The 21345-nt window shown below is 51.2% G+C and overlaps 1 protein-coding gene across 1 annotated transcript in view; it reads right to left on the reverse strand.

Moving 5' to 3' along the window:
* The window catches only part of SLC1A7 (solute carrier family 1 member 7), a 51711-nt gene that overhangs the window by 19406 nt on the left and 10960 nt on the right, over positions 1-21345 (reverse strand). Inside the window, exon 3 of the mRNA XM_004001990.6 lies at positions 6835-7050. Within this exon, the coding sequence (XP_004002039.3) occupies positions 6835-7050 (216 nt within the window). The remainder of the gene's footprint in view (positions 1-6834; positions 7051-21345) is intronic.

Here is a 21345-nt window from a genome sequence, read left to right on the forward strand (position 1 = left end):
TGATTTCAGCATTGTCATAAGGGAGAGGAGCTGAGATTGCAGAAGCTCACCTGAGGATATTTTTTCAATAAGTGATAAGCAAATTTCTGCCACCAGAACAGTGGCTGCCAGCAAGGGCTTTGGAAATCAAGCAGAGCCAAAGCTCACACTAGGCACACTGCCCTGAGCACTCGTGACCAGAATGAAGGATGTCCACACTGTGCCAGTGATAACAGTTCGAAAACGTCTCCTGGGTACAGTCCCAGTAGGTTCAAGTGACTAAATGTTTCTCTAATAAAACTTAGAAGGAAAGCCACTGTAGCTTGAGCAGAAACCAAGAGCATTCAAAAGGCCACACGTAAGAAAGCGAATGGAACTTATACCTCATGCGTTCATCTCTTTACAACATCCTTAACAATGGAAATAGTTTAAAATATGTGCTGTGGCAGGGATGACTAGCTGTCTACCCAGTCTCCATTCTTTCTTCTCACTAACAGAAACTGAAGGCTGTTACAGGGACCAAGAGGGCCCTGACAATAAGCCCTGTTTCCCAGCGTCTCTTTCCAGAGGGGTGGTCAGTGCAATATAAGTGGGAGTGATGGGGTGGCGTTTCCTGGAAAAAGCTTGCAAAGATGCTTATGCAGCTAGGACCCTTTGGTCCTTTCCTCCAGCTCATTTCTTTCTGCCCAGAGCATAGACATAACAGGTGGAGCTTCAGCAGCTTCACTGCACCATGAGACACTGGTGAGAAAAACCAAGTGCTAAATAAACATGGCAAAGCACAAAGGTGGAGGGAGCATGGGCTCCTGGTGATCCTTGCCACCTCTGGTCTGCTTATTGGAGAGAAAAGACATGTTTTTACATTAGTTAAGCCTCTGCTGCTTCAAGTTTCTGTTAACTAGCAGCCAAGAGCATTTCCTGATGCACGAGGCTGTATTATTGTCCACAAGCTTATCCTCAGATCTTTTCTTAGTGTGTTTAAAACTATGTGGGGCGGTAGGCTGGGTCTTCGTATGGTGCACGGGCTTCTCGTTGCTGTAGCTTATCTTGTTGCAGAGCACACGCTCTAGGAGCACAGGCTTCGGTAGCTGTGGCCCACAGACTCAGCTGCGGTGGCACATGGGCTGTGTTGCCCCTTGGTATGTAGGGTCTTCCCTGACCAGGGATCAAGCCCATGTCCCCTAGACCACCAGAGAAGTCCTAGCCTCAGATTTTCATAAAGAATTATACTTTTGATTATTAAATGAGAAAACATACATTTTCTTTTGGTTTTGAAGACCCACGGGAAGCCTTCCTTTTTTCCCCAGGAGACCTGGGTTTCTGGTGGTAGTTACATAAAATTCAGACATAATGTGCCTGGGAGATATTAGTAGGCCGAGACCATACACTCTGCCCCAGGCCTCCCTGCATGTCTCCTGGGGCAAGGCCACGGTCCGCCTCACTTAGTATTTGTAAGTTCCCAAACTCACTCCTAATCCCATGTCCCCAGCCCAAGCTCCAAAGGTGGGAATTATTTCTTTCCAAGCACAGCTCCCAAGAGCTTCATCCAATGCCTGAAGGGGTGACTGGGGGCTATAAATAGAGCCAAGCTGACTTAATCTCTCTGGTGTTTTTGAAAGATTAGAAAACAAAGAAGGGGCCCAGCTCTGATTGGTGTTTCGCTTGGGTTTGTCCCAGGAGGTTGCCCTGTGAGCAGACGTCAATTTTCTGGAGCCCCCACTTGGAGTTCTAGGAAATGAACTCATGTCTTGGAGAGTCATCCAGGGACATGGCCTGTTGTGTTCCTCTGGAAGCCTCTCAGAGACATAACATATACCTTCCCACCCTGAAGGAAGCTGTGAGCCTTATTTTCCTGTTCAGCTGAAGCCCGCATCTTTCTGATTTTCCTTAGTCACGTCTGCCTCCATTTCCCAGTTCCCTCTCCCGGTCACCCGCACTCTCGTTCTGTTTCAGCACTTGGTGGGCATCTGCTCTGGGCCAGATCAAGGCTGAGGCGGCTGCTTTAAGTTCCCTGCTGGTGTCTTCATTTTCTGCACAGCCTCTTAGAACCTCAGAGCTAGAAAAGGATGCTGAGAATGGCTATCCAGGGTGCTCTTCCAATCTGTCTGTCCTAAGATGATTGACGGCTGGATGCAGGGACCTTTATTCTCCTGCCTTCCCCACTGCACCCCTCCCCTTGCCCTCCCTCCCCACCACCTCTCAGTCCAACTCTGCCCAGAGAAGTTACTTGATAAAAGTGGGCTGAATGCAACCGAAGTGACTACACCCCTTCCCAGGGCATCCCCATGCCTCCAGGCACATCCTGCCCACTCCACGCTACCCTGCTCTGATCCATCCTTCCCAAACCCACTGGCCTCCCCCTTCTCAAGTAGAGCAGCCACCCTCTCAGCCTGGAATCAAGGTCTGCAATGTTGAGCTCTACACTATCCTGCCAGCCTTGTCTCCCAGAACCTGCCTCCAGAACTTTCTGCCCATGCCCAGAAGCTTCCTCACTGGCCTCTAGGCCTTTGTGTTTCAGAACCACAGAGCTAGAAGGGATCTTGAAACCCACTGGGGAAAGAGGCTCGGGGAGGGGGCTGGCCCCCGGGAGCCACACAGCAATCCCACAGAGCTGAGACGAGGGTCCCTGCGGGAAGCACGTGATCTTCCCTGGCAACCCCACTCTCTCACTGAAGCATGGTGACAGCGATGTCCAACCACCCAGCTTTGCAAAAAACACTTGCTCAGTACTGAGAGCAACTGGGGAAAAAACCTCAAACCAAAAGTATCAATTTTCACCACGTGAAAAGCAGCTGAGAGCAGGGACTCCTCCTGGAACATTTGACTCTGACATGTGTGTCCAATCCAGGGCCCTGAGCCCCTGAGCAGGGGAGGCCATGGGGGAGGGCGGGGGCTCCCCATGCGCCAAGCCTCCTTCCACCACAGGGAAAGGCTGTTTCGAATCATAGGCTCCAAGAAATGATGACTCATAGGCACCAAATCTTAGAAATAGTGGATCTTAGACATGAAACTTCTCGAAATTCCTCTGCCCTTTGCTTTCCTGGTTTTCCTCCTGCTCCAGCAGCTCTGCACCGTCCTCCAGGGTGGCTGTGGGTAGGGACTCACCCAGGCCTTGACACCTCGTGCTTGGCTATTTTCTCCATGTCAGTGCCTCAAACCCCACTGGGGCTTCAGGCCCCAGCGCAGCAGATGTCCCTGCCTCCCACGTATGCAACCAGGAAGCACTCAGCGCCTCCGCTGTGTGGGTCTGCTCTAGGCTCCAGGATACAGCAGGATGGTTTTCAAACAACTGGCCCTCCCGGAGCGTACTTTATTCCAGTGAGAGAGACAGAAATACCCAGATAGGGTAATGTCAGGCACTAAGACAGGCTATGAAGAGAGAGGGGCCGGGAGGGCCCTCTGCAGAGGGGTAAATGGAGCAAGGGAAGGACTATCCTGACAGAGGCAGCGAGGAGGACAAGCTGCTGAGACAGGATCCTAAGGACATTTGGAGGACTGTATGGAGGCCAGCAGGCTGGAGCCAGGAGAGAGTTGGAGTGAAGGTCAGAGGCCCAATCTGTACATGGTGGCGTGGATAGGCCACAGTGAACACTGTGGATTTTGTCGACCTGTGACAGGTTGTGAGCAGGTTTGTAAAGGATCCATCTGGCTGTTGTGCTGAGAACAGATTGTAGGGAAGCAGAGAGAAAACAGTGACCATACGGACCCTCAAGAGAGAGGTGATGGTGGTCTGTGCGATGGTGGAAGTGGCAGAGGGACAGGAGGCATAAGGTTTAAGATATTATAGAGCTGACAGAATTTGCTGAAAGATTGGATGCAGGATATGAGAGAAAAAGAAACACCAGACTAAGATGGGAGGACTGAAGAAAGGACAGATTATGGGGAAAATCAAGTATTGAGCTTTGGATGTGCTCATTTTGAGATGCCTTTAGACAAGTGCATGGAAGAATCTGGCGTGCAGGTGAGAGGTTTCTGCTGGAAACAAAATTTGGAAGTCAGTGTATGGAAAGCGTACACCAACATACTGATGGAATCGCCAGGCAAGTAAAGGTAGCTACAGCAGTCTCTGCCTGGATCTCTCCAACTCTTGGCCCTGTGGGTGAGAACCACACAGCAGGAACAAAACTGCAGGTACTTCTGTGATCCTTAGTTCATCACACATCTCAAAGGATTAAGAGAACCCGGAGAATGGAGAAGAGGGAGGGAGCGGTCGCTTGATTGTACTAATGGCCTTTATTCACTGATGCCTTGTCCTGCCTGGATACTGAGGTGGCTGAGTGGTAGAGAATCTGCCTGTCAGTGCAGAATGATGCAGGAAACATGGGTTTGATCCCTGGATTGGGAAGATTCCCTGGAGTAGGAAATGGCAACCCACTCCAGTATTCTTGCTGGAAAGTTCCATAGACAGAGGAGCCTGGAGGGAGGGCTACAGTCCACGGGGAGACAAAGAGTCAGACAGGGCACCACGACTGTTTTGCCTTGACATTGCTATCCCCTCCCACCCTAAGTCTGGGCATGGCCACATGACTCGTCTCGGCTGATAGAATGTTAGTGGACTCAGCAAAAGTAGAGACTTACAAAAACCCTGGCATGTTTCTGTTTCCCTCTCTTGTTCCTCTTCCTTCCTCATAAGAACATGCCCAGACTAGCTCTCCCTCGGAACCCCATCGCCACCATGAAATAAATCCAGGCTGGCCTGCAGGAAGATGAGGGAACATGAGGAGCACAGCTGGATCTAAGCCAAGATCATCCTGTAGCAGCTTGTCCCCAGTGGAGCGGCCATCTGCCTGCAGACACACGAGCCAGCTCAGCTGAGCCCAGTCCAAGTCAGCGGGAACTTCCATCTGACCTGTAGCCATGTGGTTGTTGTTTTAAGGCACTAGGTCTTTGGATGGTTTCTCACACAGCAACAGCTAACTGATACAGAGGGCAAGGGTTACTTGAGAGAAAAAGAAAGGGAGAGAGAGGGATTGTATGCTGGGCATCTACCCCTACAGGGGACGAGAGGACTGCTTCTCCTTCACTTTAAGTCAAGAGAACTACTCAAAGACCTTGGCTGTGTCCTCTAGGATCTGTGGTGTGTAGGACCTGGTGCCTGACTCATGTCCAAAGGACCTGGGAAAGTCCTGCACATCCACAAAGGATGTGTATGTGTGTGTGTGTGTGTGTGTGTGTTCCACAGGCCAGTGTGAACTTTGCAGAAGGGACTCTGCCTAAGAGGATCACTGGAGTGAGTGGTGGTGAGGTGTCTCCAGACACCAAAGGTCAGGGCTAAGGAGGGCATCCTGAGCAGCCAAATGGTGCAGGGAGTGTCTGAGTCAAGGGGATAACAGGTGAGAGATACCAGTGATGGGAGGGGCAGCAAAGAGCTCACAAAGGCTCCCCTGAAGAAATACAATCAGGGAGCACCTGCCCCAGCTCACTCCACTTCCAGCAAAGGAGGACTTTGCTAGCCATCCCGCTCCCTCTCAGCTGTGCAGCCCCAGAGCCAGCAACAGGGAAGGAGATGGAGCAAGAAAGAAGGAAAAACTTGCTATGACCTTCTTCCTCACTCCAATTTCCACGTCTGAATCAGCAAAGGCTAGGACAGGATCCATTTTAAATGGAGTGAGTTTGGAGTTTTACTGTTAGATTGGACTGGATTTCTTACAATTTTTTTTTTTTTTTGGTTATGCAGCGTGTCACGTGGGATCTTATTTCCCCAACCAGGGATGGAAACTCTGCCCCCTGCACTGGCAATGGGGAGTCTTAATCACTAGACCTCCAGGCAAGTCCTGAACTGGATTTCTTATATCTGAAATTGGCAAGAAAGCGAGAGGGACTGGAAGAAATCCACAGAGCAAGTTTAATGGGACACCCTGTTGAGCCCAATAAACTGTTTCCAATGTGGTGCTTCCCCGGGCTCGATCCCAGCCCTGCTGTCCATACCCATACTGTCCTGGGAGACCCCTTTGCCATCGGGGTCTTCTTAAGGCCTCTATCTGCTGTTCTGCCAACCTCTATCTCTGGCTCAGACTCCCCACAGGATTCAGATCCAGCAGCCAACCACCAGGAGATCCACACCTGCTCCACGCTGTCCTCTGACCTGGTAACCACGCTGCTGTCCACTCAGGTGCCCAGGCCAGACACCTTCATGCCCTTGAAATCAGCAGCCCCACCTCCTCCACTCCCCCCCCCCCCCGCCCCATCTCGCCATCTCCTGCTGATTTTCCCTCCTGCGCGGCCTTCAGTCTTGCTTCTTCCCCTAGGCCCGTGGCTACCACCCTGGCCCCGTCCCTTCCTCTGTCTTCCTCTCTGGCCGTGCGCCCCCAATCCTAGCCACCAGCACTCTGGCAGACAGAGTAAGCCTTCTGAATTGGATCATGGCACTCCTATGTCTAAAACCCATTTCCTGTGGCCTTTAGGATAAAATGCGATTTTTGGTCGGTTCCCAATGCTTTTCATGGTCTGGCCCCAACCGACTCCTCCAACAGTGACTGTCCACTTCCCCCTTTACACCTCAGGACCCAGAATGGCCCATGACTTCTCCCTACAACACCACGCCCAGCTCAGGACTTTTGTGCAGCTCTTGCCTTCCTGAGGAATGTCCTTACTGCATCCCCTTTGCCCGCCTGCTCATCCCGTCCTGATGGGGGTGAACAGTTCAGAGTGAGCCTGGGGGGAGCATGCGGTGGAGGGGCAGAGTGTGGCCTCTGTGGCTGACCCTTTGTGACCACGAGTGATCAAGAGAAGACCCTGAGCACCCGTCCCCACTCCCTCTCCCGCTCCTGGGGTGACAGGCAGGGCTGGGCCTGTGGAGTCAGCAGCCCCACGGGGTGTGGCACTGCCAAACAGGGTGCTGGCCGCAGGGGTTACCGAATGAGGTCCAGCAGGGGGTCGGCTGAGCTCATGATGGGCTTCCCGCTCTGCTCAGTCATCTCCTTCTGGGCTGCGCCACCCGGATGGATGATGGAGACCATGATGATGCCCACGATGACCGCCACGAAGGTGGTCCACAGGTAGTATGCCACGGTGAGGATGCCCAGGCGGCTGGAGGTCTTGGCATCCAGGGAGGCGAGGCCGGACATCAAGCTGGGAGAGCGGTGGGTGTCAGCGTCTGTGGGTGGGCAGGCCAAGCACTCAGGTGCACCCACTCTCACCCCCTCCTTGCTCTGCCCGGCACCCTCGCAGAGCTCCTGGGAATGAGCAGGCACAGGGATCCTCCCACCCCTAATCCCCTGGCTCCATCGAGCCTCCCTCTGCTCTTGTCCCCTTGCCCAGTTTCATCAGTCAAGCCCATTCACACTTCTAGACTTTTCCACATGCACTTTCTTTTGTTTTCTGTCATCTTAGCAGCTCCATTCTGGAGAAGGCAATGGCACCCCACTCCGGTACTCTTGCCTGGAAAATCCATGGGTGGAGGAGCCTGGTAGGCTGCAGTCCATGGGGTCGCTAAGAGTCAGACACGACTGACCGACTTCACTTTCACTTTCCTCTTTCATGCATTGGAGAAGGAAATGGCAACCCACTCCAATGTTCTTGCCTGGAGAATCCCAGGGACAGCGGAGCCTGGTGGGCTGCCGTCTATGGGGTCGCACAGAGTCGGACACGACTGGAGCGACTTAGCAGCAGCAGCAGCAGCAGCTCCGTTCAGTTGCCCAGCTCCTACCCAGCAGATGAGACCAAGCTCAGTGCCGCCTTTTGAGTGAAGTCTCTTTGGACTACCTGCCTCTCCCCCAGCGTTAGGGCCCCATCGGGGAGAGTCCCCACAACCCCTGGGCTGCCCTCTCACAACCCTGGTTGTCACTGTCTGTCTCCTTCATCAGACTGAGGACATGTGAGCAGAGGGGCAGGTCTGACTTCCCTGTGTGTCCTTCGTGCCCAGCGTGAGTTTTCGGTGCTGCCCCAGGCAGGTGGTTAATGCAGGCTTTTGAATGAACTCATGACTGAAACTGAATGAGGGAGTGAGTTAGAGCCCTGGGCTGGGAGTTGGTGATCTGGCTCTGTGACCCAGGCGTCCATCTTTGGACGTCAGGAGCTGCATCTGTAAAATGGAGCATGGTTAGATTTTCCCTGAGAGGTGCCACCCTGTGGCAGGCTTGGGTTAGTGCCCTGGTCCAGATTCTCCACGTGGGAGGTTGTGAGAAGGGTCTTGTGGGTCTCATTCCTCTTGACTCCTCCCCACCTCTGCCTGCCACCCACCAGAGCAGGTCAACCCTGGAGCTATTCTTCTCATGGCTGTTGGGGTGGGGGAGGGGGATGGGGGAGGTTAGGGGTGTGGGTGAGGGGGTTGAGGGTGTGGGGGGAGCAGGTGAGGTCAGTTAAGGAGATGCTTGCACTTTGCTTTGCTGCCGAAAGGATTTTTCCCCAAAGCCCTTTCATTCTTTCAGATAAAGGAAGTATTTGTCTGGTTTTAATCATGTAAACAAGAGCAGATAATCCCTTCCCATCCACCTCCTCTTATCATTAGACTGCAGCAGGCATCAGAGCTGAGCACAGAAAGCCTCTCCCCAACCCCAGCCTGTAACCACTGCCTGTGAGCACCCTGCTCTTTGCTGTAGCAAAGGCCCACTCCTCTTTTAAGACACAGTTAAAAGGTCTCCTCCTCCAGGAAGCCTTCCCTGACCATCAGACAGGGGTAAGACCCCTTTGCTGGGATCCCACTATCCCTGTGCTGTCCCAGTCCCACCTCACTAAACTATCGACTATTTACTGAAAGCACCTCCAGGGCTGAGCCTGGGTCTGATTCAATGCTGGGCCCGTGGAGCCAGAACCCACACTCCAGAACTGCTAGAGTATAGTCCGCTGAGTGAAGGAGTGAATGAATGAATGAGGCCATATTTGCAATCTCCATTCATGTCTGTCTGCCATGATACCATATGTTAGTGATGGGCTTAGGGTGGGTCTTAAATGTAAATCCTGAAGGGCTGGTAATGAGATTGAATGGAGAAATGAGGGGCTGCCCTGCAACATTATCCATGAGAGAGATTATCCCCAGACAAGGGCCAGCACATCAGCCCAGGGCCAATGGGCCTCTGACCGTAACAGACTCCCCCAGAGCCAAGTCCAACTACTGCAGGCCATAGGGAAGCCCTGGCCCTGAGCCAGGACACTAGTGGCTGGCTGGACCAGAACTCAGTCCCTAGCTCCAGGCCTGTCCTCTTTCACCCATGTAGTTATTTAGTCCTTTAGTGCATGTCCTTGGAGAAGGCAATGGCAACCCACTCCAGTACTCTTGCCAGGAAAATCCCATGGATGGAGGAGCCTGGTGGGCTGCAGTCCATGGGGTCGCTAAGAGTCGGACATGACTGAGCAACTTCACTTTCACTTTTCACTTTCATGCATTGGAGAAGGAAATGGCAACCCACTCCAATGTTCTTGCCTGGAGAATCCCAGGGACGGGGAAGCCTGGTGGGCTGCTGTCTATGGGGTCACACAGAGTCAGACACGACTGAAGCGACTTAGCAGCAGCAGCAGCAGCAGCAGCAGCAGTGCATGTCCACTCTGTGCCATGCCCTGTGCCCACAGAAAGAAATCAGAATCCCTCCCTCAAGCAGCTCTTGCTCTGGCAGGCGGGTGGGGAACAAGACAGACCTGGACACTCGAGACAGAAGTGGACTCAAGGACATGATGTTTGCATCATGATGTTACCACAAAGGAGGGGACAAGGACATGCTGTCTTCATTTGGAGGAGGGAGGGATCACTTCCAGCTAGGAGAAATAAGGAAGGGCTACCTGGAGGAGAGGGCACTGGAAGCTGAAGAAGATTTGGAGATGGGGGCAGAGGTGCCAGGCAGTGGGACACCAGAAGCCAACAGGGAGGCTGAGAGGCTGGAAAGTGTGGGGACACTGCGGTGCTTAATGTGGTCAAAGTTCAGGTCATATTCTAGGTTGGGTGACATCGGGACAGAAGAGATGGACTAAGCTCAGATGTGGGAGTAGCCCTGAGTGCCAGCCCAAGGAGAACACAGAGGAGGGTAGGGTTTAACAACAGATCTAGTAGGATTGGCTGGAAGTCTGAAAAGGGAAAGCTAAACACTCCTTAGGCCTGAGAATATGAAAGTAAACAAAGTATATAGGGAAGTAGTATTTGTAAGAGCAAAAACATGGGGCCATCTTAAGTCACTGAGGCAGGTTAGATTAAAAGTTACAACCTATTCATGCAATAGGGTTCTATGAAGCCATTAGAAGTGATGGTTTCATTGGAAATGTGTTTGTATTTAATGTCAAGTGGGGAAAGCAAAGTATGAGATACTTTAGCTCTCTACAGGGTGCCCTGGAGCTTCTGTAGTCTAGATAAACATAGATGTGCTTGAGGGATTGTGCAGGAAAGGGGTGTAGGTGAAAATTCCATCCCAGAAAGAAGCAAGGGTCCCTCAGTAGGCCACCCCGAGGAAGAAGTCTCACACGGGGTTAGTGCCCTCTCAGGAACAGACGAGATGTGGTAAGAAAGGGAGCGCCAGTTCTAGACACAGCCAGAGGGGACCCCTGACACGGGGGCTCTGGAGAGGAGAGGGCTAATGGGTAACATGGAAAGAATTCCTTCACCCGGGACCCAGGTGATTCCCCCCAGGAGTCGCGCTCCCAGCCCCTAGCATGGAAAAGCTTTCCCTCCTGGCTGAAGAGAAGTGGGAGCAGCTGTGAGCTGCTGACAACACGACAGAGCCGACCCTCGCCAGGCTGGTGCCAGCAGCACTGGGGTGACCACAAGCGACGGCAGAGGCTGAGCAGAACAGGAGCTGAGTGCAGGAGGCCTGGATTTCACAGGAGGCAGCGGCCACTCCTGGAACTCACAGTCACAGAAAAGGAAGCACAAGGTCCTGCCGTTCAGCTGGAGGGGGCTCCTTGAGGTGTAGACTTTGAGGCCAAGCCATTAAAGTGGCCTTTCTGAGAACCTACAGGCTGGGGTCGAGTGGTCTGCACAGAGTGTTAGGTCACGTGGTCATGCACAGGGGAAAAAATGAGAAAATTTACCAGTAGCTGTCTTTGGGTGCTGGGATTATGGGCAATTTCTGTTCTGTTCTTATTGTTTTTCCACATTCTCTATTATTTCTAGAATGAGCATGTCTTGCTTGTGTGGTGAAAAACACAACCTCAAGTACCAGCAGCCACATAGACCATAATTTGTCTGGACCTTAACTGTCCCCAAACACCTGAACATCTACTTCACTGGATCCTTAATCTCCTGTGTCAGTGTTGCCTGATGGGATGATAAGGTGAACTACACTGTAATGTTAAATTTTTTAGTAGTCACAGTAAAAAAAAAAAAAAAAAAAAAAAAGTCAAAAGAAACAGGTGATGTTCATTTTTGGTGGAATTAACTTTAATATTTTAATCCAGTATATCCAAAATATTATCATTTCAATGTGCAACCAATAGAAAAAGCTTAGAAAAACTACTTCTGGTTTTAAATTTTTAATTTAAATCAATTAAAAACAAGAAGTTCTGTTTTTCTGTTGCACTTAGCCACATTTCAAAGGTTCAGCAGTCACTTATGACTAGGGACTGCCTTATTGGGCCGCACAGTTTAAGCTACAGATAAGAAAAATAAGGGGGCGGAGGTGATTGACCAAACTGCCCAGCTGGTCAGCTGTATGTAGAGTTAAAATTGGGACAGGGGCTTGGGGTTCAACCCTGAGGGGTTTCCCTTCTCTGACAGTGACTCCCCATGGTACAGATCTGGTTTAACTCCTATGGAAGTAAAAGGCCTTCCAGATTCGGCTAATCACAGTTTTAGTGTGATTCAGTCCATGTAATCCCTCTTTAGTTCAGCTCTCAGAGTTCTCCGGTCTCAGAGACCTGCCCCGTGGCCACTGCCCTCAGACTTGTGGGAGTGAGCTCCCCATCTTTGGAGGTCCTGGGTGGCCACCTTTGGAATGCTGTATCAAGGCTTCCAGACTTAGTGGGAGATTCCATGAGGTTGACTTCGAATGTTCCTTCTGACTCTGTAATTTATAGTGAGGGAAGACTAGGTAAATTTGCCTTCCCAATTCCCAGAATGGGGGTGCTCCTGGGAACCCCCCACATCCTCAAGGGCCCTGGGAAGAGCTTCAGGAAGCCCGAAAGTCTGGAACTCCCTCCTAAGCCATCTGGCCACTGCGCTGGGCCTGGGATTGTGTTTCAAGAGATTGATGTGATTGGAGGGCTGACTGGCCCCTGGGCCCAGCCTATTGCAATCTGGTAATCTGGTAATCTGGTAATTGCTCCACTTGCAGGGGTAGGGAAAGGGAGGTGCTGTTGCCAGCCTCCTCCAGGAGGGAGAAAAAGGCTGCTGCTGACCCTCATCTGTTCTCATGCACACCCCTGAGTTGAGTATCGTGACCCTATATAACCAGAAGAGGTTATGTGCACTGCTCCCTGCACACTTCACTGTGGAGGGCGGACAGACTGCTAAGACTGCTGGGGGCCCCGTCCTATTAGAAGTGCATGGTGGCCCCCTCTGGCCCTCAGGAACTGCCCACACTCCTTCAAGGCCTTAGAACCACTCTTCTCCTCACTGGTACCTCTCTGGCCACCCCATTCTCACTGCTGCTCCTTGAACCACCTTTACGCTGGTTGTTCCTTAAGCCTGGTACCCCCTACCCCACCCCACGTACATCTCTCCAACCCAACCAGTTTCCAGCTCAGACCTCACTTCCTCTGGAAAGCCTTCCCTGATTATGGCCATCTCATTCACTTCCCCAGGGCACCCTGTACTTCCCAGTTTGTTCCAGGGCACTCTGCTGGCACGCTCACTTCTGAATCCCCAGGGACCAGCCAGCTCTGGCACTGGGCAGGCTGGCAGGAACACATGCTGAGTGGCGCAGTGAACAGTGAGGGGACGCTGCTGCCTTGCCCCTGCCGTCCCTGCTTTTTTTCCAGTTCTCTCCTGCTGTTACCCATTTTTCCAGTCTCCACTCAGTACCTCCTCCTTCTGAGGGCCTCCTGAGCCCGCCAGACAAGGCCAGGCAGCTCCTGGTTGCCTGCATACAGCCCTCACTGTGTGGGAGGCTCAGGCAAGTTCCTGAGCCTCTGTGTGCCTCAGTTCCCACTGGACGATAAAATAGGGATGTGCTCAGTCCCTCAGTCATGTCTGACTCCGTGACCCCATGGACTGTAGCCCACCAGGCTCCTTTGTCCATGAAATTTTCCAGGCAACAATACTGAAGTGGGCTGCCATGTCCTTTTCCACAATGAGGGCAGTGACAGTTTACTGTGAGGGTTGGCCTAGGTTTAGAATAGTGACTGGTACATAGCAAGTAGTCAGCACATTCCAGTTACTAGCATACCTCTGTGCTGTCATCGAATGTTCCATGGCCACCTGCCAGAGCAGACCATGAGCCCCTCTAGGGAAGGGTAGAATCTGGCTCAGTTCTAGGTCCTGAGAGCTCAGGGCCTGGCTTGGCTTGGGTGCAGGTTTGCTGGTGTGGGTGTGTGCGTTAAGCCAGGGTGAAATTCTAGACAAGATTGTGATAGGGGGGTGACTTCTGATGACCATGAGCACCCACTGTGAGTTCTGGAGAACAAGTCACCAGGACCAGCCTCGTTTCCCTTGCCAGGTTAGCAAAGTGCCCCTGGCACTGTGTGTCCATGTGACATTGAGGTAGTTGGCACAGGGTCTCCTGAGAACTGTGAGAATGATTATTGCAGGCAGAGCCTTCTTCTGAGTACTGAGAACCCGGGAGGGACTCTGGAGCTGTGCTTTGGAGCTCTCCGTTTAGCCCTCTCCTTCCCGGTTGTTTTTATCAATGGCTTGGCCAAGGGTGCTGACAGCATGTGGATCAGATTTGAGGAGGATAGGAAGCTGGGAGGAACAGCCAATGTGCTGGATGAGGGAGCTGGAACTAAGCAGAACTCAGGCTAGTTTAGACTGACATGATAAAGATGAACATGGACACATGCAGAGCCATACTTGGCTCCAACACCCCAGAGAGCACAAACACTGGGGCAGAGGAGGGCTGAGCCCCAGCAGCAGTACGCGGAAGGGGGATTTGGGGAATTTGTTTGCTGCCAGCTTGGTGAGTCAATGGGGAATGAGGCTGCCGAAGGGCAGCCTGTGTAGCTAGAAGCCTGGAGGGCTTACTGAAGAGGCTACAGACCTGCCCTTGACATTGAGACCAAAAGGGACAAAGGAGGGAGGTGTGTGCCCCAGAGAAGGCAGCTGGGGTAAGTGGTGGGGGACAGTAACGCCAGCCTGGAGGGCGGGGGCTGTGGAGCATAGCAGAGCAGACCCTGGAAACATTGGGATCCATGGGAAAAGTCATGGGGAAGCAGCGCTCAGCTCAACCCCAGGAATAACTTTCTAGAGATAGCTGTCCTGCCCTGGAAGGACCTCCTTGAGAAGTAGTGAGCTCCTAGTCACTGGAGGTGTGCAAGCAACTTGCTCAAATCACATAGTAAATAAGTAGATTTGAACTAGTAAGTAGATTTGGTTTACCAGCATGACAACTTCCACAACATCCTGCACTGGGAAGTTAAAGACAGGAAGGAGCCAAGTCCTTGGGCTCTGGCCTTGGCTGACCTAGTCAGGGAAGCTCTACTAAGCTTGCCCCTGGGTGCAGCTGCAGGCAGTTCACCCAACAGGCAAAAGATGGAGCCATCTGGGGGTCCGTGGGAGTCCCGTCAGCCCTACCAAGTACTCAGGTCTTTTTCCTTCCCCTGAGCAGACCACAGGCCCGGCAGCTGACAGCAAGTGCCACGTTAGCACCGAATTACACTTCCCAGCTGTCCTGGCCACAGCCCCACCCTCAAGCCAAACTTCTGAGATCTAAGGCAGGATGCCTAGGCTCCCACTTGGCTAAGGTCTAGATCTTCTGGCTCCTGCACCCCCTTCCCAAGGGTGGGAATTACTCTACCATCTTTGTTTGCATACCTCAGAGGACAGAGAACTCACTACCTCCACTGTGGGCTAGTTATACTTATTAGTATGACGTCTGCCTCCAGGGAAGAGAATTTCTACACTGAGCCCAGCCCTGCCCCCCTGGAGCCACGCAGACAAAACCTCTTTGGTTCCACTGTAGATTCCATGGGACCAGGGTGAGTGGGAAGGTGGGGACTAAGTTCAGGGCTCAGAGTGTGGGAGGTGGGATGAGAGAAGGGGGAGTAGCGGTGGCCAGGAGACAGGCATGGGTCTGGGGGTGCTTCTGTGTCCCCACCTGCCTTCTGCAGGTCCCCCTGCCCAGGCCCCTGGCCACGAGAAGGGGATGGATTGGGAACTTGCAAATAACAAGCTTGAACTTGGTCAAAAGCCAAAGCTGGGAGGAGCCTCAGCTGCAGCCCTCAAGAGCCCATGTCTGACCATATGTCAGTCTCAACCACTTTGCACTGGGAAGGGTGCATTCCCAAGAGCAGTAAGGGTCCATCCAGTTTCCAGTCCCCTACCCCTTTATTTTCCGCGAAGCAAAAAATATCAGGTGGAGGGAGCCAGTGTTCCCACAGGTGACCATGACTCGGCCCTATGGTCTCAGGTAGTCACTTCCACCATTAGGAATGGCTTTCCTGGGATATCCATCATAACTGGTTATGACCAGGGCCCCATGCCATGTTTAGAGGGAGAGAAAGCACCCACCCAAAGGATATGGGAACACAGGTCCCGGGCCTCCCCTCCTTCTATCAGAGGGGCAGCTAGTGTCTAGTCCAGCTGGGCCCACCTGCCCCAGGCTCTTGAACTTCCCTCCCCATACAGTGGTTGTCCACAGAGGAGAGTAGCAGGAGCTTTTTCAAGACCTCACCCACCTCCCTAGACTCACATAGGTCCCCAGAATGCCCCATGTTGAACACTTGCTCTGCGTGCTGTGGGCTCCTAAAAAGGAAGGAGGAGGGTTTGTGGTCCTCAGGTGGGTGGAGAGACCTGCAGGATGGACATCACAAAGCCCTGGGGCATGGTTGGGTTGAGAGAGATCAGAGCAGAGGTCTAGCCCAGCCTGGGAATCAGGCTAGTGTTCCCATAGGAGGTGGCTGCTGAGAAGATCCTTGAAGGATAAGTAGGAATTCTCTAACTGGAAGGGGAAAAGAGCCTGGGAGTCTGTGATGGGTGATAAAAATCTGAAAGTTTTTTTGGAGTCACCAAGCTGATGGTCTGACCCCACCCATGGCCCCACAGCTGGGCTTTGTTTCCCCTCCTGATGAGTAAGGTGATCAGCTGACTGGGCAAGAGGGCCAAAGAGTGATCCCAGGGCTCCCATCAGAGAGGTCAACAGAGCTCTGCTAAGAACAGTTGCCCCGTGGCTTGTGGGGCAGAGTTCAGAAGTGCAGGCTGCCCATTCCTCCTGCCTCCCTCCCACTGACTGTCTACCCTGGGACGCCCCGGGCAGCTGCCCCCTGTAGACTGGCTCTCAAGCCAGATTTCAGTGGCGGCTTGGCCCAGGACCATCTCCAGTAAGTTAGAACGTGGGTGTTTGGTAGTTGTCTGCCAAACTAGAGTTCCTCAGGAAGGGGGAGAAGGGAGGGTTGAGTTTCTTTGGCCAAACAAGACTTCCTCATTCTGAGAAAAATCAGTCTAAAATTCTTACAATAGAAAAGCAATACATATACATGTATACACATACACTCACACAATACACGTGTGTAAAGCCCTATAGCACACATTTACATATTAACCCACACACCCGTGGATTTCTCTGCTACGATGTGGAGCTAATAAAACATTCTGCCATGTTCGGCATCAATGAGTCACAAACATATGGATTCAGTTTTCCTTGAATGATGCCTGGTTTAAGACGTTGAAGAATGAGGGGAGAGGAGAGTTTGGCAAAAAAAACAAGTGGAGATTTGGAGTCCCTAGCTGGATCCAGATGCTGATTTGACCCACCCCAGGTTCCTTGCATCACTCTTGTCTGGAGATGTGTGAAAACAAGGCTTAGATGACCTCCCAACATTAGAAGCAATGTCCAGCCTCATTGGGGCCAAAATGGTCCCCACCCCCTTCCCCATAGCACCTGCTAGGAACTTCTTTGTAAGTTTGCAGATAGCATTGTGTCTATTTTGTGGTCAAAGTGAAGAGTGTGGTAAATAACAGATGCTGGGGTAAATCTGAGGGCTTCCTTCATGGCTCAGGCAGTGAAGAATCTGCCTGTAATACAGGAGAACCGGGTTTCATCCCTGGGTTGGGAAGATCCCCTGAAGGAGGGCATGGCAACCCACTCCAGTATTCTTGCCTGGAGAATCCCCATGGACAGAGGAGCCTGGCGGGCTATAGTCCATGGGGTCGCAAAGAGTCCAACATGATGGAGTGACTAAGCACAGCACAGCAGTGAGGTATCTTCCAAGAACATAAAGGAACAGAAAGTTGCCAATATTCTTTGGGTTAAACCATAAATGTAAACTGGGTTAAATAATAAATGTAAAGCGAAAGGGATCAGGGTAGCAACAAGTGATAACAGGGAGAAAATGGGAAAGGAAGGCTCCAAAGGCTTGACTTTTCTAATGAAAGAAGGTGTAATTAGCATGGGATCAGTCAGCAGTGGAGCACAGAGAAGACAGCAGAGAGTGGTAAGGTCCTTAGCACTGTCCAAGGACAATGCCATGGCAGGTCCTAACCATCAGACTGCTAGTTCCTATGCCAATGTAACATGAGGCAGAGCTTTCTAAATTTTGTCTGAGGCTTCTGTGTTCCTTGCAGTTGTCATTTTTACAATTTTTCAAGTGGCAATTGTAAGGCAAGAAGGCGCACATTGTGCAGGGGCAGAGAGAGACTTGCAGTTTGATGGAAGTGCCCCTCCTTGAGACTTTAAGATCTGCCGAGTTATGGAAAGGGGCACTAATTTGCATGAGAGGCTCAGGGGCCTTCCGAGAAAAAGAGACAAAGACCCCAACCCCTGCGTCTTGCACTTTGAAGTTGGAATCAGGGTTTACTAGGGCACCCACGACCAAGGTCTGTCAGCACTAAAGACCTCCAGGGCTAACTCACCATGGCGGAGAATGGACTCAGGGCTCAACCACAGTGAGCTAATCTCAGAGCATGACTGAGCTCTCTCGTATGACCTGGGAGCCAGAACTGAGCATCCCTGTGGCTTGAGCAGGTACATGTACCTGCAAAGGGCCATGTTTAGGCTTGAACCAATCCATGCAGGACCGTGCTCAACAGAGACACTCTGTGGAAGGAACCAGGGCAACAGGGCTAGTGGCAAGATCAGATGTTCCCGTACTCTTTTTACCTATTAATACTTATAAGCTGATCTTGGCCAGTGGGTGCAGGTCTCAAAAGGAAGAAAATGGGCTTCCTGCTTGTGTATATGCAGTCCTCAAGTCAGTACATAAAGCAAAAACCATTCATAATTAGATTTGCCCTTGAAGATCCCTTAAATTGTTCATAAAGTTCAGGAGGTATATACTTTCATTTAGGACAGTTTTCCTCCCAGTTTTGGGCTGCTATTTCTTCAGGTGATCACCAGCTGTGAAAAAGAAACCACGCAATCCTCTCTTCATGGCCTAGAATCACCGCAGCCATGTGGGGAGATGCTCCCTCTGCAAGACATGTGGGAACTGAGACTGGCTTAGAGTGGGGACCCAGCTCCCCCACGGTACAGGCACCCAGGACATAGCTCTTTGAATGGGGGAAGCCATTTGTCTCCTTTAAATTGTTTTCTCTCTTTTTCATACCACATGTAGTTGAATTCACTGTATTTAAATGCCTGTAGGATGGAACTCCACCACCTGGGCCCTGAAGACTAAAAATGGCAAACCTAGACTCATACTGGTTATTATACCATTAAAAATTGTCCTGCCAGCAAACAGATTTAACCACTGAGGTCCCCAAGTGATGAGCCAATAGGGAGAAAAGCTCTGGCCCGAGGCTGTGTGCATTTGTCCTCCTTGGCAATTTTATTTATCTCTGTGGATGAACAAATTGACATTTGGTTTATTTGGTTGCTTCTTACAGGTATCAGAGGACAGGCATGACCAATTCAGGGGCTCAGATGAGGTTGAGTTTCTGAATCAGTAAGCCAAGGACCACACCCTGGGCCTAGTGAATTCACTACTAAGAAAGACAAGAACAAACGTTTTCAGGAAAAAGAATAGGGGCAGAATTAGGGATGTGGAATGATAGGATTTTTTGTTGTTATCCACAGTGTTTGTAATTTGCTTATGTAACTTTTAAAAGTGCAAACCATTTTAAAAAGATAACTCCGAATCATTGTCCAAGGGTCAGTTCAAATGTTGTTCATAAACCTTGCCTGAATTCTGCCTCAACTTCTTTCCACTGATCTTTGTTCATTTAAAAAGCATTTCTTAGGCACATACGATGTACCAGACCCTGTGATGTCCCTGAGAGAGAGATGAATTCATATTCTTCAGGATCCTTTTTATGGTAAGGAGGTTGTCCATGTTCAGAAGAAATTCCTTGATGAGCCACTAGGACCAGAAGCTGGGCAGCACTTCCACCCAACCCCACTCTAGGAACAGGGCGTGAGTGGAGATGACTTTTAAAGACAAGGAGGGTAGGATTTCTGGCTGGTCTTGAAGGGGTAGGAGAAGGAAGGTATGGAGACAAAAAACAGGTGGACACACCCTAAGGTGACCCCTAGTGATCCATGCCCTTGTGTACATAGAGGGGGGCTTAATTAAGAGGTGAAGAGGGCATTCGTGGGAGGGGAGCAGCCTGAGCAGAGGTGGTATGTGGCATGCTTAGAAATTAACAAGGGGACCAGCCTGATGCCAGGGGCTTGGTGTAGGGAAGGGAGGCAGATTCTCCAGGAAGAGGGGAATGGGTGCCAGGCTTTGGGACCCCAACTTGCAGATTACTGGAATTGAAGCAAATGTGCCTTGATGTGTATCCTTGCACTGCCCTGGAGCAATTTACATGGCAGGAAGCCTCTGTCTCCTGAGGGTACAGCTTGGAGGCCCGGGAACTGAAGAGCAACAGCCCTCAAGCCAGGCTCTTTAGCTATTCAGCCAGAAGTTCTGATCCCAAGTCATCCGGGTTTCTTTTCAAACCATTAGAACACTTGTGGAACTTTTAAAACAAACCCGTTTGGGCCCTTTGGCAGTTCTGGTTCAGCAAGCTGGGAATGAGACCTGACAGTTGAATTTTCAAAGCAGCTTTGGTGATTTTACTCTGTCCTGAGTGACAAGCCCCAAACCAGAGTGGCCACTCCTTGAGGACAGAAATACCTGGCCCTGGGCTGGCCAAGAGCAAGAGCTCAGGGAACCATGGGTAGTGGATGACCAGCTGAAGCTAAAGGAAGTCAGGCTCAGGGATGGAGCAGTTAGGGGCTCAGAAACGTGTCGTTTTCTCCCAAGAAGGTTTAATTCTCCCTGAATAGGAAAGTTTTAAAGCGCTTTCATTTTTCAGTGACATAGTTGCTCTGCACCAGCCCAAACTATACAATATAAACACACGAAACATAAACACGCACTAGCTTTTCTGAAGTTAATACCACATTCCACTTTCAGCCAAGAGAAAGCGCTTGTGCGTGAGACCAGGCCTTCGAGAGCCAGGACTCAGACAGCAGGATGGACCTAAAATCACTGGGTAGCCTGGGTAAACTGAGGCCCAGGTAAACTTGCCTTCCCCAAGATCACATGGCGATTTGTGGCAGAAGCTGGCCTAGGACCCAGGCCTTTGACTCTGACTTCAGGGTTTTGTTATATTTTAAGTTAAATAACTTGCCCAAAGTCACACAGCTAGGAAATGGCAGAGCCAGGATGTGAACCCAGGCAGGTCTGCCTGACTCCAGGGTCCATGCAAGGGCCACTTCATTTGGAGTGTTTCTGTCATGAGTAAGAGGCCACACCCTGGCAATGAGTAAGGTCAACAGCAAAGGATGATGAAGATGCCCCATTGCTATACAACTGGGGAAAAGGAAGCAAAAAAGCAGAGTCCTGTGTTCCTCCGGCAGCATGTTTATTTGGCTGTTGTGTAATAGTCTATTTCCTCATCGGTCTCCCTCACAGCCTGTGAGCAGATAGTGAACAGACCCTCATTCATCTCTGCATCTACAGCACTCAGTACAGGGCCACATGCCAGAAAGCGCAATTGTTGAACTCATTAATCCACTCAGCCAGTATTAATAAGCACTTATAGCGTGCCAGGCATTTGACAAGTTCCTGAGTGGAACCTCAACAGAATATTGCCTCTGTCTTCACAGAAAGTATAGTCCAGTGGAAGACAAACAAGTTAATGAAATACATATAGAATAATAATACATAGTAAGTGCTCAGCAAGAAAAGGGAGAGGGCATGATGGGGGAGAGCAGGAGTGGTAGTGAAGGGTGATGGGTAGGGAGGGCCTTTCTAAGGCGGTGCAGACATGGAAAGTGCTGGGGAAGCAGGCTCCAGGCAGAAGGAAGGTCTTGAGATGTGTAGGACCCTGAGATGTGGAGGGTTTGGTTTGCTTACAGAGCTAAGAGGCCAGGATGCTGGAGTGAGTGAGGCACGAGATGAGGTGGAGCACAGGCTGGGAGAACC

The sequence above is a fragment of the Ovis aries genome, chromosome 1 (genome assembly GCF_016772045.2).
Source record: "Ovis aries strain OAR_USU_Benz2616 breed Rambouillet chromosome 1, ARS-UI_Ramb_v3.0, whole genome shotgun sequence".
NCBI lineage: Eukaryota > Metazoa > Chordata > Mammalia > Artiodactyla > Bovidae > Ovis > Ovis aries.